The 17900-nt window shown below is 38.8% G+C and overlaps 1 protein-coding gene across 1 annotated transcript in view; it reads left to right on the top strand.

The window, feature by feature from the left end:
- ACSS1 (acyl-CoA synthetase short chain family member 1) overlaps nt 1-17900 on the top strand; it is a 1456620-nt gene that overhangs the window by 1226430 nt on the left and 212290 nt on the right. The window contains exon 12 of the mRNA XM_044057731.1: nt 2917-2980. Within this exon, the coding sequence (XP_043913666.1) occupies nt 2917-2980 (64 nt within the window). The remainder of the gene's footprint in view (nt 1-2916; nt 2981-17900) is intronic.

Here is a 17900-nt window from a genome sequence, read left to right on the forward strand (position 1 = left end):
GGCACAATGTCTTTCTCCATTCCTGTGTTGGCATAGTTCTCAGAATACTTTTACTGCTTTATGAATATAATATTCTGTATGATTATTGTTATTCTCCTTAAGGATCTGCATCCAAAATCCCAGTCTCTCCTTATTACTCAAGATCCCCCCCTATTTCATCATCACCCCTTTCCACCTTGAATTATAGCTTTCTGCTTGTGCTATGTTTAGGGATCTTAACTGTGTAGCTCTGAAATACCCCTTGATATCAGGCTATCCCAAACCACTTTGTTCTATTGGAAGGATCAGCTTATCCCACTTGACTCTTGCCATCTCCCCCTCCCAGATAAAATCTGTCAACTCTTTATTAATTGCTATCCACAACTTCTCTTCTGGTTGATAAAAATATGCCTGACCTGTGTATAAAACAAAAGGAACTAATATTATTTTCACTGCTTGTATCCTGCTATCCATATCCATGAAACAGAGCTTTGATGTGTAAATACTCTCTGAGCTCCTACTACTGAATTCATATCTTCCATACCAAATATTTTCATAAATCTGTTCCAAAAGCTACCCTCTTTTATTATATTTTCCCTTCTAGGCCCCCCCAAATGTATCCTCATTGCTGCATATCAAATTCCATTCCCCACCTGTATTCCCTGCTGAAAGCTGATTATATCTCCCAGAATTTTCTAAAGCTCCATTGTAACAGTTTTAGGTAGAATGTAAATACATGCCTGTGTAATCCTCCTCCCCTGTCAGTGTTCACTTACTACATATCTACAGTAGTTTTCCTTTTTTTCACTACAGGTGCTCCTCTAGGAGCTAATATAGGTACTCCCTGTTTCCTTTGTCCCAGATATTGCACTGAATAACGATCTTGAAAGCTTTTCTTTATCAAATTCACATGCTCAGCTCTTTTCAAATATGTCTCCTATACCGTAGCTATTTGCACTCAGCATTTTTTAATGTAGTTCACTACCCTTTCTTTTTTTTTGTATATACCTGTGAGACCATTCATATTCAGAGTTAATATGGAAAGTGTTGCCGTTAAGATAGAAAGTTAGTACCCACCTTTATATATAACAGGTTTTTCTTTAAATGTCTACTTTCAGGTTTTGTGTTACATGCAAACATTAATGTTTGGCAGGTTGATATTTTATGCAGTTATTTTTTGTCATATCCATTTGAACCTATGTCATATCTTACAAGACTTTTTTGTTTTAATGAAAACCCTCGACAAAGGAGAAACACAACCCCAGGACACCCCAGAACTTATTAACTTAATACAAACAATAAAAGTCAAGTAAGTCCTATACTTCCAGGTTTTCTTGTTCTGCCAGATTGATGCTTTGTTATTACAGATGTATTCATTAATTTCAGAGGTGCTAGTTTTCCTCCTGTTATCTCCAACTCCCAGCTCCAGTCTCTGATTCATTTCCAGTGTACTCCTGGTTCTTGTAGACAACTCATGTACTTTCTTCTGCCTCTCAGGCATTTTCCTTTGGAAGACTGGAAGAGGTTTCACTGGCATAGTCTTTCCATAAGCTTTATTATCAGAAGAATAAGGTGTGGAATCCCCTTCTATTTGATAACTCAATTTTTGTTGGACAAACTTTTGTATTTTCTTCTTAGCATGTTCTATATCAAAAAATAACTTTAACTCTCTAGTTAAAAATATTCAGAAGATAGCTGGATACAGTAGCTTGAATCTTACACTTGCTTCTTGACATTCCCTGATTGCTAGAATAAACATTCTCCTCTTCTGCTTGATATACAGTGAGTAATCATTTTCCACAAACACTCTACTGTCTTCAGCATTTTTAATACTTTGTCCTTCTGCCACAGTTTTGTCAGAATCATCTCTTTTTACTGGTAGGATTGCATCTTTACTATTAAAAGTCTAGGTTGCTTTATCATGGGCAGGTTTGGAACATACACACCATGTGCCCTTTCAGTTAACAACTCATGCTGTAAAATACCAGTCCAGTTGCTTATTTGTGCTTTCATAAAATTAATACAGTCTTTTCCTTCCAGTTTCTCTGGTACAACAGAAATTCTCAGGTTTTCCCTAAGTGCTCTCTCCTCAATATCTACCATTTTTGAAACATCTCTTCTTGAGCAGTCTCATACTCAACCAGCCTTTTCTTCATTTTGACCTCTGATTTTTGCAGTTTTATCAGTTCGTCTGAGTATCTGTTTAAAGCTTCTTCCATTTGTTTCCAGACTTTTGTTGTTTGAGTTGGTATACTTCTAAAGTGTTTTGTTTATTTCAGTCAATTCTGAACACATTTAACTTATTTTTTCCTCAGGATTAATGGAAGTCTTGTTTTGCACCAGAGCTGAAAAATGATCTGCCTTTTGCAAAACAGCTGCAGGATTCTTCCCAGCCAGTATTTTCTCTTCACCTTTTGTGGTTGATTCTCTTTCAGTTTCTCTAAATTTCTTTTCTTTTTTTTTTTTTTTTTTTTTTTTTTTTTTTTGCTGGCATCGCAGCAGTGCATTTACTGCCCAGTAAATGAAATGTACCCAAATAGACAAATTCACTGTTTCTCTTTTCTGGGAGAGCTGGAATTAAGTTATTACTCAGTGTGCAGCCATCTTGGAAGTCTGGACACTTATTTATTTGTAAATAATAATAATAATAATTTACCATTTTCGTTTGCACACCCTTCAAGGTAACTAGTTCAGTGTCTTAACATTTGGTAGTGGAAGGCTTGTCAAGCAGGAACAAATATGTCTGACAGGTATATCAGCTGATACGCAGTTTTACTGGGTGGACCCATATTTAGATTTAGTGATTGCTTTTGGGAAAAGATATACATTTTGTAGGCAATAATGGTAGTGGACATTACTTTAGAGAAAACTTGTTAACAGGTATAGATAAATGATGAACTCATATTTTTTAATTTATTTTTGTGTTAATTATTTCAGGATGAACACCCTGATGTCCCAGAAGCAGCTGTTATAGGCATTCCGCATGATATCAAAGGAGAAGGTAAGTGAAACAGGCTGCTGTTTAAAAGTTATGCGTACTCTACTACACATCAAATGTGTTCAGTTTTAAACATCCTTAGTATAGAGCAGAACTAGAGGTTAATATTGCTTGAGGGCATTTCTTACAGGGAACACCACTTGAAGAGGTTTTCTATGGATCAATGTTCACAGCATCTCATCCAGTGACAACTTCATGTAACTTCTGATCAATTTCATATAATCTACAGTTTGACATCCCTTTTCTGGGCCAGGGATCAAAGAGTCTTAATCCTCACCATGGACACCAGTGAGGGGTGTTCAGTTGGAACAGAAATAGATGTGCACAGTGTTTCCAGATGCAGCTCTAGCACCAAGCATAGTTTCCCTTAAGAGCACACAGGGAGCACACTAAGTCCTGTGGCTGGGTTTCTCTCTCTCTCTTTCTTCAGGCCCGCAATAGACTCCCCACTGACACAGCTGTAGAGTTGAGTTCTCAATGGAGTGTTCCAAGCCAAGTCCTTCATCACCCTCTCTGTGAAACCAGTGCTCTGTGTCCTTGCAACAAGTAGCTCACACACACACACACACACACACACACACACACACACACACACACACACACACACACACACACGCTCACACACTTACACACTCACACATACACATACACATGCACATGGAAAATGCTGGCTCAGATTTAACAGCTATGTCCCTCTGCTCAGACTATATGCTAGATACTGCCACCAGAACATTCCAAAGCCAGCTACTCTAAGGCTCTTACCAGGATATCCAATTATACTGAGTAAAATTAATACTAATACAAATGGCAGCGTTTGACCAATGCAGCAAGGCTTTCAGGAGCAGCCACAGTGTCACCAAATAAATATAAGTACTCTAAAAGGTTAAAATAGTCTCTAAAAGACCATCCACAATAAAAAATGTAAATATATGTAATAATAAATAATAAAAGAACATGAAAATACTAAATATCTATTTACAATAAACACAAGAGTTTTAGTCTCAGGAAATATTAAAAATAAAACAGACGGATTGATTCACACAGATACAGAAAAACAGTACTTAACTAATCTCGCTATTTTCCTGACTGATCTAAAGAATTATTGTTTCCTGCTTACTTACTAAAGCAAGGCAAGATGACGTGGGTGAGTGCTCCATCTTTATCAGGTTTCACAAACAGACTGCCGTGAGACTCCTGTCTCATCTAGTATTAAAACATCATTTTAGTACCAGATTACAATATGACATCCCATACATCAGGTCACTTGACTTCTGGTTCCCACACTATCCCCCTTTCCTGGAAACTGAACCAGAATCTAGCACATATGTATCATAATACACACACATAGAGCCTTGCTAAGATGTGTTATAGCATCTGGAAGCTATAAAACCATTTCAAAAACGTTCAGCCTTCCAGGGTAGCAATTATTTCACCCCTAAGGACAATACAGTAGGAGTCCTAGTCCTGTTTTTCACAGACATTTAGTCTCTGGCTGCAATCAGAACTGTGAGATACAATTGTTATAGCCTAAACTATGTAATTTAATTTCAGACTATTTTTCAAAGTTAGCTGGACTGAGATTAATCTCTTCACCTCCAGTATCCTGTATAATGTATGTACAGTACTGTATATATACATTTCAACAGTTACAGTACAGTCTGACATACATCTGTATTTCTTTTCTGTCCAGCAGAACCCACTGTTGGTACATTTTGTTTAACATTTTCAGCACAAGTACCTATATAAATCGGTTTGATATACAGATGACATATAATTCAAAACTCAAGCTAGCTATGCTGGCATATGTTACACATCCACTGCCTTACTTCTCCTGGCATAGCTGGTGCTATCTCACATCATAACACCCCCCCAATGAAAACTCAAGCTAATTTCTCAAGTGACCCTGGAGAAATGTTGCTTGAGAGGAATGAGTCTGTCTGGGGATACAGTAACCCATATCCTGTCTTGAGAATCCATCTGCATTGGCACTGATGACCCCACTACAGTGCTGCCACACTGTTATGTCATATGCCTGAAACCCTAGGCTCAACCTTAATGACTTGTCTTTTTGCTGGCTGTATTGATATAGCCACAGATCGCCCTCAGACTCCTCCTGCCACCCATTGCAAATACTCAACACCAGGGCCTCCCTATCATGGTAAGGCTTCATCATGTTAACATGGTACAGTTTGTGCCCCTACCTCCTGCCTAGCAGGTTTACCATGAAGTTAACATCACTGATCTTCCTTACCACTTCAAAGGCTCCCTCCCAAGCTGCCTGCACATTATTGTGTCTGACAGGAATAAGAACCATAACCTGCTGTCCCACAGCATACTCACGGGCTCAAGCATTCTTGTCATACTAGAACTTTTTCTGCTGTTGGGCTCCTGCCAGGTTCTCCTGAGCCATGTCCATGAGCTCCTTAAGCCTTATCCTGAGGTGTAGGACATATGGCACAACAGACCCCTTATGGGATTCACACTCACCCTCCCACTCATCACAAATCAAATCTAAAGGCCCCCTCACCCTAAGCCCATACAACAACTCAAAGGGTGAAAAACCCGTGGATTCCTTGGGTACCTCTCTGTATGCAAACAGCAGATGGATAAATATTTGTCCCAATCGCTCTTAAACTAGTCTGCAAATCCCCATAGTATGGTATTTAGTGTAGAGTTTAACCTCTCGACAAGAACGTTAGTCTGGGGATGGTAGGGGGGTGGTATTTAGGTGCTTCAACCCATAGCTCTTCCACAGACAAGCCAGCAGGTTTGACATGAAATTGGCACCTCTGTCAGTCAGTATGTTTCTTGGGAAACCTACCCTGCTGAAAATCTCTAACAAAACATGTGCCACCTTCTCTGCCTCAATGGAGGACAGAGACACCACCTCATGGTATTGAGTAGCATAATCTACTACCACCAAGATATATATATATCTTCCCTGTGAAACTTAGGGTACTCGGGGGCCCCACAATATCCATAGCTACCCTCTGAAATGGGCCTTCAGTCACAGGCAAAGGCATCAAAGGAGCTTTGACCTTGTCTCCTGCCTTGCCTACTTTTTGGCATTGCTTACAGGTCCTGCAGTACTATGTTACATCCCCTGCAATCCCAGGCCAATAAAAGTCTGCTTAATACATCTCTTGGTATGCTTTATGCCTATATGACCTGCAAAAGTAATGTCATGGGCTATGGCTAGAAGTGCCAGATTGTAGGCTCTAGGCACTACCAACTGCTGTATTACCTCACCCTCTAGCCCTCCCTAAGGGGTCCACTCTCTATACAGTAACTCATTTTTCAGTATACAGACTGCCCTTTTCCTTGAGAGTTTGGTACTTCCCTAGGTACCTCCCACAATCCTCTTAGTGTGGGGTCTGAGAGCTGAGCCTGTCTCAACTCTACCTTCGTGACCCTTCCCAGCACCCCTTCCACAGGAAGTCTGGTATCCTCTGACAGCAGTTTCTCGCTGTCAGCCTGGGTAATACCACTCACCTCTGCCCTTGCAGTCACTCTGTTCAAGGGAACATCAGTACCTATCTGCAACTGTGGGTCACTTTCAGGCTCACTTCTACATGGTAGCTCCCTCCCTGAAAGAGCCACCTCACCAGCCCTGGCTTCAGGTTTGGGGTCTGTCTGGGTCTCTCCCAGGCTACCAGCCCCACATGCCCACCTTCATGCCTGACTACATGTAACTGCATGCAAACAAGGTACTGCATTATCAAAGTCATTCCCTATCAAGACATCTCCAGTGATATCCTCAAACACACCTACCTACTTGCTTCCTTTCCCACCCTCGCAGTCAAGGTGAACCTTAGCCAAAGGCATTTGGAATGGGGTCCCTCTTAAAGATCTGACTGGAGTGGACTGCTCAGGCAAGTACTGCTTCTCTTTAACCAGTGCAGGCTTCACAATGGTTATGTCAGAGACTGTGTCTCTCTTAGCAGTGGCCTATTTTCCATCCACTAAGATAGAATATAAACTCCGGTGGTAGTCTGGTATCCCTGTTGTCTCCAGACAGTGTACCACTTGCATACTGTTATTCCCACTTGCTGGCTCCCCCATCTTTTGTTCTTCACCTCGCTTCCATGGACATCTAGCCGTATGCTACATAGCCTCACTGGTTACATTTAAAACATCTAACCCTTGATCCTGGCCATGTACCTGAAATAGTGGCTTTTCATGTTACTGGTGGACTCTGTTGGGGTAGTTTAGACTGCCAACCATGTGTTCTCTTATATCCATGTGCAGCACTGGGTATCCTCTTGTAGTGCAGTGATGCCCTGCTTGCTAAGTACAGATCCCATTTTCACCACAGCTCATCTGCAGAGTTATGCTCCCAGTCTGCTAAACAGATTCTCATGTCCTCAGGTGAAGTGTTAAGGGTTTGTTCCCTCACCAAAAGGTCTGCCGGTCTTTCAAAAGTGGTGACCTGACACCCACTCACCCATCTATGAAAATAAGTGCTTAACTCAGCAATATAATCACATACACTTTCATCTGTGTTGCGTCTATCCTCACAAAACTTTTTTCTGTAAGTTTCAGGTGTTAACTGAAAGCATTCCAGTAAACAGTGTTTTACTTCATCATAGTTTAAACAGTCCGTATCAGACAATTTAGAAACAGCAGTTACCATGGAGTAAGGGGGTCAGGAACCGTACCCAGAGCCCTTGGTCAACATTATACTTTTTGCATACTCTTTCAAATCTATGAATAAAACTGTCAAAGTTATCACATTCTGTAAACTATGAAAGAAATTTACTGACCTTTATTTCTTCTGGAGTTCAGTTATTCCCTTCCCTGTGACTTCCATGACCCTGATGAAGGGTTAGCATATCTCTCTCATGTTGCCGCTGTTTCTCATTTTCCTTGGCCTCCAAACACAGCAGTCTCCCATTTTCCTCCTCCTCTAAACATCTCAGTCTCTCTACTGATTCAATTCCATATGTTTTGCCTGCCATAGTTTCTCCACTGATTCAATTTCCAAATGTTTAGCCTTCAGTATAAGTCTCTTTAACTACAGATGGATTTTTAAATCCTATGAGGGAAAAGGTAAACTGTCCTGTTTCTGAGGGCTGCACATCCCCATCACCAAACCGGTTGTCTTCCTGGTTGCTGATCCCTGCTGCAGCTGAGATTAAGACTGAAAATCATTTCTTATTTAGTCAGGTTGGCATGCACTAGTCCTTTGGCTTCACACATCTTAGCCAACTGGTTCTTTGTTAGCTTGCCATAATCCTCTGCTGACATATTTGCCTGCTTTCCCTAACTAAACTAAACTAACAAAAAATAAGTAAAACTGTTGTGAAAATGAAACTTTGTATGTTTACCTTGTGGCTGCTGATAGTACACACACCTTCAGTGACAACTGCCTACATGCTACTGAAGTTCAATTAATATCCACACCACTGCTCACCAGTATGTGATATCCCTCCTCTGGACTAGAGATCAAGGAGTCTCAATCCTCATCACGGATTTTGGTGAGGGATGTTTACTTGGAACAGAAATAGATACACACAGTATTTCCAGATACAGCTGCCTGCAAAAAGTACAATTTCCCTTGAGAGCACACAGGGAGCACATTCAGTCCTGGGGCTGGGTTTCCCTTTCTCCCTCTGTTTCTCTCTCTCTCCAGGCTTCAAAACAAGACTCCTCACTGACACAGCTGTAGAGGCGAGTCCTCAGCCGAGTGTTTCAAGCCAAGTCCTCCACCACCCTCTTTGTGAAACCAGTGCTCTGTGTCCCTGTTCCAAGTTCCAAGTAGCTGACATACACACTCTTTGAGATTTCCTTTAGACACACACACACACACACACACACACACACACACACACACACACACCTGGGAAAGACTGGCACAGGTTTACCAGCTATGCCCCCTCTGCCCAGACTACAAGGTAGATACTGCCACCAAAACATTCCAAAGCCAATACTGATTAAAATTAGTACTAATACAAATAGTAGTGTTTGACCAATGCAGCAAGGCTGTCAGGAGCAGCCACAGTGTCACCAAGTAAATATAAGTACTCTCAGTCAATTAGTTCACCCCCTAAGGACAATACAGTAGGATTCCTAGTCCGGGTTTTCACAGACATTTAGTCTGTGGCTGCAGTCAGAACTGTTAGATACAATCTTTATGGCCTAAACCAGGTAATTTAATTTCAGAGTGTTTTTCAAAGTTTGCTAGACTGAGATTCACCTCTTCTCTTCTAATAGCCTCTGTTACAATATATACATTTCAACAGTTACAATATAGTGTGACATACAAATGTATTTATTTTCTGTCCAGGAGGTCCCCCTGTTGGTACATTTTTTAACACAAGCAACTTTACAAATATATTTTCAGCACAAGCACCTGTACAAATTAGTTTGATATACAAATGACATATAATTCTTTACAAAACTGCAGCTAGCTATGCTGGTATGTGTTACTCATCCACTGCCTTACTTCTCCCTGCATAGCTGACACTGCCTCACATCATCACACAGTACTGCTCAAAGTTTATCTTCAGGAGCTTGATACTTAACATAGTAAAGCATCATGGTTAGTACACTTTCGTTAGCCATGTTTACTCAAAGGCATATTTCTACTAAATTTCTTTACTCATGAGTTAATGCTAATTTTGTTGTGTCCAAAACTGATGAATCTCAAGACACATAGTGGGGAACAGATATGCACTTTAAAGTGCTTTTTTGCTTTCTCCCTAAGATAAAGCAGTCTTGGAATTACAATATATTGAATAATTCTGAGTTAGGTTTACCCAGAAGCAAAATACTTTTATTTGTTTTACTGAAAAGTTTTAATTGCTTGTAGATGCAAGCAGTTTACCTTGTGTTGTATTAATACTGATGTGTCCATTTGTTTTGTCTTGTCTTGTCTAGTTCATAGTGAAATAGCAGATTAACCTGAAAAGTATTGTTTTACTGATAAAACATTCAAAAGTAACTAATCAGCTTTTTTAAGGTGTGTGTGTGTGTGTGTGTGTGTGTGTGTGTGTGTGTGTGTGTGTGTGTGTGTGCGCCCGCATGCATACATGCATGCATGTTTGTGTGGGTTTGTGTTTTTGTGTGGGTGTTAGGAACAGTTCATCGAAAAAACAATTCACCAAAATATATTTCAGCAGACTTATTTCACTAAACCACTGGAAACTGCATAAAATACTAAATGATACATGTCACTATTAACAAAAGACTTTATTGAACATTTCCCCCAGTACCTTCACTATTTATTTTAACAAACTTGGAGTTAACCACTTCCTGAAGACAGGAACATTTTTCAGTTTTCTTGCAAACCTTATTGCTGTGAGGGATAGGAGTTACAGCCCTGACTATGACCCTGATAACAATGATCTGATTAGTGACCCATTTTTTTATGTGTCTTTAATCTCCTAATTGTCTGGCGGCTATCAGTTCCTGTGTTTTTGACCTTGCCCATTCATTCTTTTTAGGTGAGAGTAAGTCACATGAATCGTCACACAGACAACCATTACTTTTTTTTTGTTTGTTTGTTTAAGGCCTAACCTCTCCCTTGGGCATCGGGCATACACCCCACATCACAGTGTTGGCCACTATGCCTCCCCATCTGGGTGCACCCTTCTGTACACCCATGATGATGGTTACCACAAAGTAACTTGGTAAGCCGCAAGCACACTCAAGGATTTTTTTAATGTCTATCATCTGTCCTCTAACAGGCATGACAGCACCCCTTGTATTAGATTGCCCCCTCCTTTTCAGAATGCATGCACACATCCTCACCATGCCAGTCACCTAGGTCATAGACTGAGTTTTATCCTTTTGCACCAATGAAGCTAGTGGAGTCATCCCGGTTTTGTTTAGTAGCCTGAGTTCTGTAAGAACAAACCAGGAAGGGTGAGAAATAACAAGGCTAAGACTTTTTGCCTCTTCCTGGAGGGTGGGGTGGGGACTGAAGCATACATCTAACAATGTGTGTCTCCACTGGGGACCAGGAACCTGCTAGGATGTATCTGGCTTGTAAGGGAGGTGGTCTTTTTAGGGGTTATGTTGCTTCAGTGAGTGAGTAACACGTCCTTTCTATTCCCATTGCACACCTACCCTTTGAGTGTCTGAGGAGATGCGCATGCGGGTGTATGGCTTATAGAAAAATATTCCTTGACATTTGCCTGGATGATGGTCGCACCATGATTATCTTTCATGTATGAGGAATAACTTGGTGCAATCTTGATGGGCAGACCAGATGGTCAGAAAGAGTTGGGAGACAAAAATGAAGCAAAACAAAAACTTATATTTTCTTACAAATGCAAATATTTTCCTTTCTCTGCAGTGTGACAAGTGTTTTATCCACAAATAGAGGTCCAACACCATGAGTTCTCTGAAATATGATTCAGAGAATTATTTAGTGAGTTACAATACTCTCTGTATATTATGTATGTGTTTTGAGCCCACAAAAATTTAAATTAAATGAGTGAAAATCATTTCTGGTATGGTCACAGACCTCACTGTGTACTTCATTTATGTAATAAACATCTACATGGAACTGCAAAGAAATATTGCATTTGTGTAAAAATGAGCAAATAAAAAGTATGTTTTTTTTTTTTTTGCTTTCTTTCATTTTTACACATTATTTTTGTTTGAAGCTATTCACATGTCTTTGTGTTACTTAGCATGACATTGTCATACCCATGCTACTGAAGCCAAAACCATCATTAGCTGGCAAGATTTCTTTCAGCAAATCACAAATAACAGAGTTTTCTTTGGCTGGGCATGGTTGGCAAAGACTCGTATACTCCCATGCAAGAGCTTCACTCCACAACTTAATATAATCTATTCTGAGGGTGCGGCACCTTGTAGTAAAGGATTTATCCCCTTAAAAGTTCCTTTCACAGAGACACACAGCAGTTGTAGTGGTGATGAGCCTACAGTGAACTACAGTTATTAGTTTTAATATTACCTTCAATATTATTAAAAACAATTACCTAACCACTGCTTGAACATGTCACTGCATTAAAAGGTGGCCAGTCTGAAAGCACGCTACTACAAGTCACTAACACACTTGTTTTATTTCTTCACAACCTAATGTATCCCCAACCCACTGTAACTCTTTTTCCCTCTCCATCTCTTCACATTAATTCTTCCAATTTTAATAATATTTTCTGTTTTGCTACTTAACAGTGTCTGCTATATTTCTTTGCATATACATACATATTCTTGCTACATGTATAACATCTGCATTTGGGGATTATTTTGCTGCTTCCATTTTGATTAACTGTACTTAATAATTTAGACGTATTGTAAATGTGAATCTTTTCTCCCCAGGAATCTACTGAAAAAGAGCAACTGTCCAGACATACTTTCCTAGTTAACTAATGGAAGTAAACAAACAAATTAACAAACAAATAATAAGACATCCAAGTCAGGCATAACTATTTATAGCTACAGAGCATTATAGCTACATACACATAGATATAGATATATATATATATATATATATATATATATATATATATATATATATATATATACACAGAGAGAGAGAGAGATGTGCATTGTATAAAGGAGGAGTCGAAGTAAATCAAATGATGAAGACTACAAGCCGAGTTAAGTCATGTGACCCATATTAATGCATTTGTACTTGCACTGGTTAAACAAGAAATCTTTGAATCAGGGTCTGCACATAGAGTAGCTGAAGTTACTTTAGGTCTGCAGAGAGTGATTACCAAAGTTTGGGAGAAAGTATTGAGATACAGTGGTTTGTGCACTGGAGTTGAGTTTTTGAAGTTTGGACCATAGGACCTGAATCTGATTAATTTCTGAGATTGTACCCTGAGGGGACATATCTAAGGAGTTTGCTGAAAATGGGAGATGAGATGTCCTGGTGAAGAAGTATAAGTAGTAGTGAGCTGAGAAAGAGGCAAACTCCTCTTTGTGTCACAAGCAGCCATTTTGGTCTTCTTGAGTGATAGACAGTGGCGTTCTTGTCAAGGGAATTTGGCTATAAAGTGACATATTTTATTAGAGATTATTTCTAGGGTTGTCATGTTTTACTGGAAGCTGTTGGAAATTATGCAAAACATTTTCCAACTGGGCAGAAAAAAAATGTCCTTGTCTGTGGCTGGTTGAAAAATAAAGTAGAATAGTTTCTGGGCCTAGAACAAGAGGCAGTTGGCTTTGGAATATACACTTTGAACTTCTGTCCGAAAACTAAATGTTGATTTCAACCATATACTAAGTTATCTGAAGGTGGGGATACTTTATCTGATCCTTCATCAGGAGGGTATTGAGTCATTTTTTGGGGTTCTGAGATCATGTTTTTTTTCTTTTCCTTAGGGTTGAGGAGCATTTTTAGAAGAGAGACACCTGTTGATATCTAGAAACATCAAGCTAAAGTCAGTCTTGAGTGACTTGGCAACTTGGACTGGACTTATAGAGAACCACATCATCAGCAAAAAGTTGAAGTTGTATGTGGTGCAAGTCAAGTGATAGTTTGTTTACAAAGATTAAAAAGGTGGGGGAGAGGTGTGAATTGAACCTTGTGGTACACTGGAATGTATTGTGGCTGTAGAGGAGTGACGGGAGTTCATTTTTTGCTTTGAATGGTCAGTTTGTGAGAAAGTCTTTGCACCAGTGGGTGGATTGTGGGCTGATACCTATGTTGCAAAAAGTGGGATATTAAGACAGTATGATATACTGTTTTGGATGCCTAGGGTGAGGTCAGTTTAAAGTGCTCCTGTTAGGTTGATAATGTTTATATTTATTAGGTTCTTATCTCTTAGGGTCCAGAATGCAATCAGGGTACTCCTTCCCACACAGCATTTATGTTATTTTGCAGGTAGGTAGAGAATTGCTTACATATGATTTTCTCCATTGTTTTGCCTCAAGTAAGCAGAATAAAATATTGACCAGAAGTGAACAGTTTAGCTTATTTGGAGACTGGTGTGACTAGTACTGATTTCCACATGTCAGGCATGACTTTGCTACTACAGAATTCTGACCTGCATTCCCTGTTTAGTTTTACATTCATTAGTCTTCATAGTCAAAATGAAAATAAAACAACCATGTAGCAAAATAAGTACAATATTTTTTAATCTACAGATGCTGAAAAATGTTATAGTCATTCACTACAAAATAAACTGTTATTTTTATCATGGAATGTAGATTGTCTTACAGGTATACTGGTGGGAAAAACAGGAAGTATTGAATTATAGTAAGAAGTGTAAGTTGCAAATAACAATGTTGCAGGAGGCACATATTGACAGAAAGGAGTATGTGAATTTGACAAAGAAAGGATTTCAAGGTGTGCACTTCAGAGAATACCAGGGACAAAGGAAACAGGTTAATAATACTGATTGCAAGAGGGGCTGCTGTAGTAATAGAAGAGGAAATAAAAGACAATAATGGCAGACTTGTGGTACTAAGTCTTTATTGGCAGGGGAGGTGGATTACATTGGCATGCATTTATATTCCACATGAAAATGCTGTTACGAAGCTTGAGAGGATTTTGGGAGAAATAGTAAGTTTTATGCAGAGAATATTATGTATGGGTGGGAACTAGAACTTGAATTGCAATTGTGAGAATGTATCAGGGGACCTAGAAGGGAAAATATAACAATAGTGGGCAGACTTATGAAGAAATAAATGAATATATATGGTATGGAAGATGTTAATTCAGTAGAAGGAACCTAGACAGAATTTACATATTATTCTCCCATGTACAGTAGCTGGGTTAGACTGGATAGTAATTATATCTCACAGGAACATCTGTAGTTAATTGAAAGCTTTGAAGTACATTTGATAATTATTTCAGATCATGCATCAACAAAAACTAATGTAAAGGTGCACGGTAATGAGGTAAAAATAACACACATTGGCTGTTTCCTACTTATCTATTAAAGAGAAAGGAACTCAATGAATGGGTAGTTAAAGGGATTCATGAATTATTAGAGAAGATAAAATTTCCTCAGAAGGGATACCTAGTATGATGTATAAAATAAAAACGAAGTTTAAATACATGGTAGAAATATCGCAGAAAGAGATATAGGAAAAAAGTAATAATTATTTAGAGGAACTGAAAAATGATAAAGTATTGCAGAATAAGGGGGATCTCAAAGAATAAGAAGAGGAGCAACTGCATAGTGCTAAAAGGAAAATAAGGGAGTACTTGGATAATATATATGAGTTAAGAAAGGTTGCTGTATAACAATTATTTTTTGATAACAACACCAAAGCACAACAGCTTAGGTAAAAGAAAGTAGAAAGGGCTGTTGCCAGACTTAGGGAGTCTGTAACAAGAAAAATAGCCATAGACCCCGTAAAGATAATAGAGATATTTTGAGATTTGTGAAGATTTGTATAAAGCACAGAAATGTACAAACCAAGAAACAGCATACACGGAAATATTTGTGGAAGACTTGATTATGCCATGGTTAGAGGCACATGAGGCTCAACAGTTAATAGGTAAGGCAGGAGGAGATGAGATAAAAATGGTAATGTATAATCAATTGGTGAGTCTCTAGGAACAGAAGGTCTTCCTGCAGATGTTTGGAAGTTAGAAGAAAAGAAAGTGATACAGACTTGGAAGGCTGTTTTTAACAATATTTTAAAAGTATGTGTCTGTGTGTTGGGGTGGGGGTGGGGTACCAGCATCTTAGAAGAAAACGGTGGCTGTATTAAACAGAGGGTAAAGACCCTTCAGATCCAGCTTCATATAGACTTATTTCAATTTTAAACCATGATTATAAAGTGTTTGTGTCTATACTAGCTAAGGGAAGGGCAAAGGTGTTGCCAAAATTGATAGGTATGGATCGATGTGGTTTTGTGGTGGGAAGTGAAATATCTGACAACATTGATAGAGCAGTGATGATCTAGAAGAAAGCAGAGTGTAAGGATACATAACTAGTGCTGGTAGATCTTGATGCACAGAAGGCATTTGATAGAGTCAGCTGGGATTTTATGAGTAGAGCAACAGTAGCACTTCCTTTCACTGATAGAATAATAGAGTTAATTATGAAGACATATGAAGGGGTGACGGCAAGAGTTAAGGCAAGACAGTTCCTCTTTAACAAGCTGTGTTTGAACAGATCAACTAGGCTGAGGTGTCCTCTTTCCCCTTTGTTATTATTTACTTTATATTTGGAGGTACTGGCAAAGAAAATAAGGGAATCTAAATTCCAGGATATGACAGACATGGTAATCAAGAACAAATAGCTTTATTTGAAGATGATATTATTTTGTATGTGATAGATCCAAAAAGGGCCATTTCAGTGTTGTGGAGCAGTCTGACACAGTTTCAGGTCTTTGGGTGATATAAAGTAAATGAAGATAAAACAAATGCTATAGCAGTAAACTTTGTGCCAGCACATGAATTGGATAAGCAATACCTATATGTACTAGGACATGATAAGATAAGCATTTAGTTATTCAAATTAAAACAGATTCTGTTATGGCAGCTAAGGATATGTAGAATAGATAAAATATAGTACAAAAATTGAGAAGCTGGAAGCTCTTTGTTATGGATATAGATAGTAAGATGCAAGCAGTGAAAATGTTTCTAGTCCCTTCAGTTGTATATACAGGTCAGGTGTATTTTTATAAACCAGAGGGGCAATTGTTGACCATAATTAATAAAGATCTGAAAAAATATTTCGGAGGGGAAGATAGCAAGAGTTAAATGGAATGAGTTGATTCTCCCCATAGAATAAGGTGGTTTAGGATTACCTTATTTGAAGGAATACTCTGTAGGTACACAGTTAGGGCTCATATACATAACACAAGACTTTTAGAAATCAGAGTGAAAAGGGATGAGGATGATAATGAAATGGGGTCAGTTTGACTAGTGAGGAAAGAGTAGGATTTTGGATGAAGGCCCTAAGGAGAATAAAAACCATGCAGAATAATATAGTCATAAAGTAACAGAAAGTATTCTAAGAACTTAGCAAACTTGGGAATGAAGAAAGGAGACTTTACCGATATGAATGTCTGCAAACAGCAACATAGAAAATAGACAGGAGAGGGCTGGAATTTATTGGAGAAAATTAGCAAAGGAAGCAAGGTATTGGAAACAAATAACTAGAGAGGGAACAGTTAACAGAGTAGGATGAAGCTAGCAGAAGTTTAGACTCCAGGTTTGATGCTGCCCTCCCTACCAGGGACTGAGCATAGTATTGGTAAAGGGAAAGGGATATGGGAATGCTATGTGAATAATTACCTCTGGAAGAGTTTTTTAATTGTGTCGAGAACTGAAGTCGCTGTTTAAAAAGGGATAATCAGTGGGTCATATAAAATATTGCATGATAGATATTCGAATCAGAGGAGTTTAAAAAAGTGTGGAAAGAGAAAATAGGAAGGCAGGAAATGGAAGACATCTGTATGGCTCCAAAGTATGTAAAAAAATACAGAAGGTTTGTGATTTTTGCTTGAAAGTGCCTGCATATGCAATTTTATACTCCAAGCAGACCTCAGAAAATGTTTTTCCTCAGGTAGATAGCAGATGCTGGAAGTGTGATGAGACAGAGAAAGGTTATTGGGGACATGTTTTTTTTTCGGAACGTATGTATGTGTTGGCAGTTTTAAAAACTTCCATACAAAGTATTTTGTCAAAAGTTTTGGGGGAGCAAATGGTTGTAGCTAAGGAAATTATAATTTTGAGCTGGGATACAGGATTTGAATTGGCTAGACATAGCCTTACCAAGTTTAATGTTATTGGCTAAGATAGCAAAACCACCAAACTCCTTCAGTGAACCACAGCCACAAGAGATGGAAAACTGAAACAGTGTCGACTTAATCAAAATAAATTCCATGAGCTCAAGTGTAGGAAAACTCCACACTTTAATAGATATAAGCGCTTTCGTCTTCAGTATAAAGACTTCATCAGAGATAATATCAACGTAAAATGCATCTCATTATATAGCAAACAACCACCAATGAAAAACTTCAATGAATTAAATGTTCT

Source organism: Protopterus annectens, chromosome 1.part2 (genome assembly GCF_019279795.1).
Source record: "Protopterus annectens isolate FY-2018-M chromosome 1.part2, PAN1.0, whole genome shotgun sequence".
Lineage (NCBI taxonomy): Eukaryota > Metazoa > Chordata > Ceratodontiformes > Protopteridae > Protopterus > Protopterus annectens.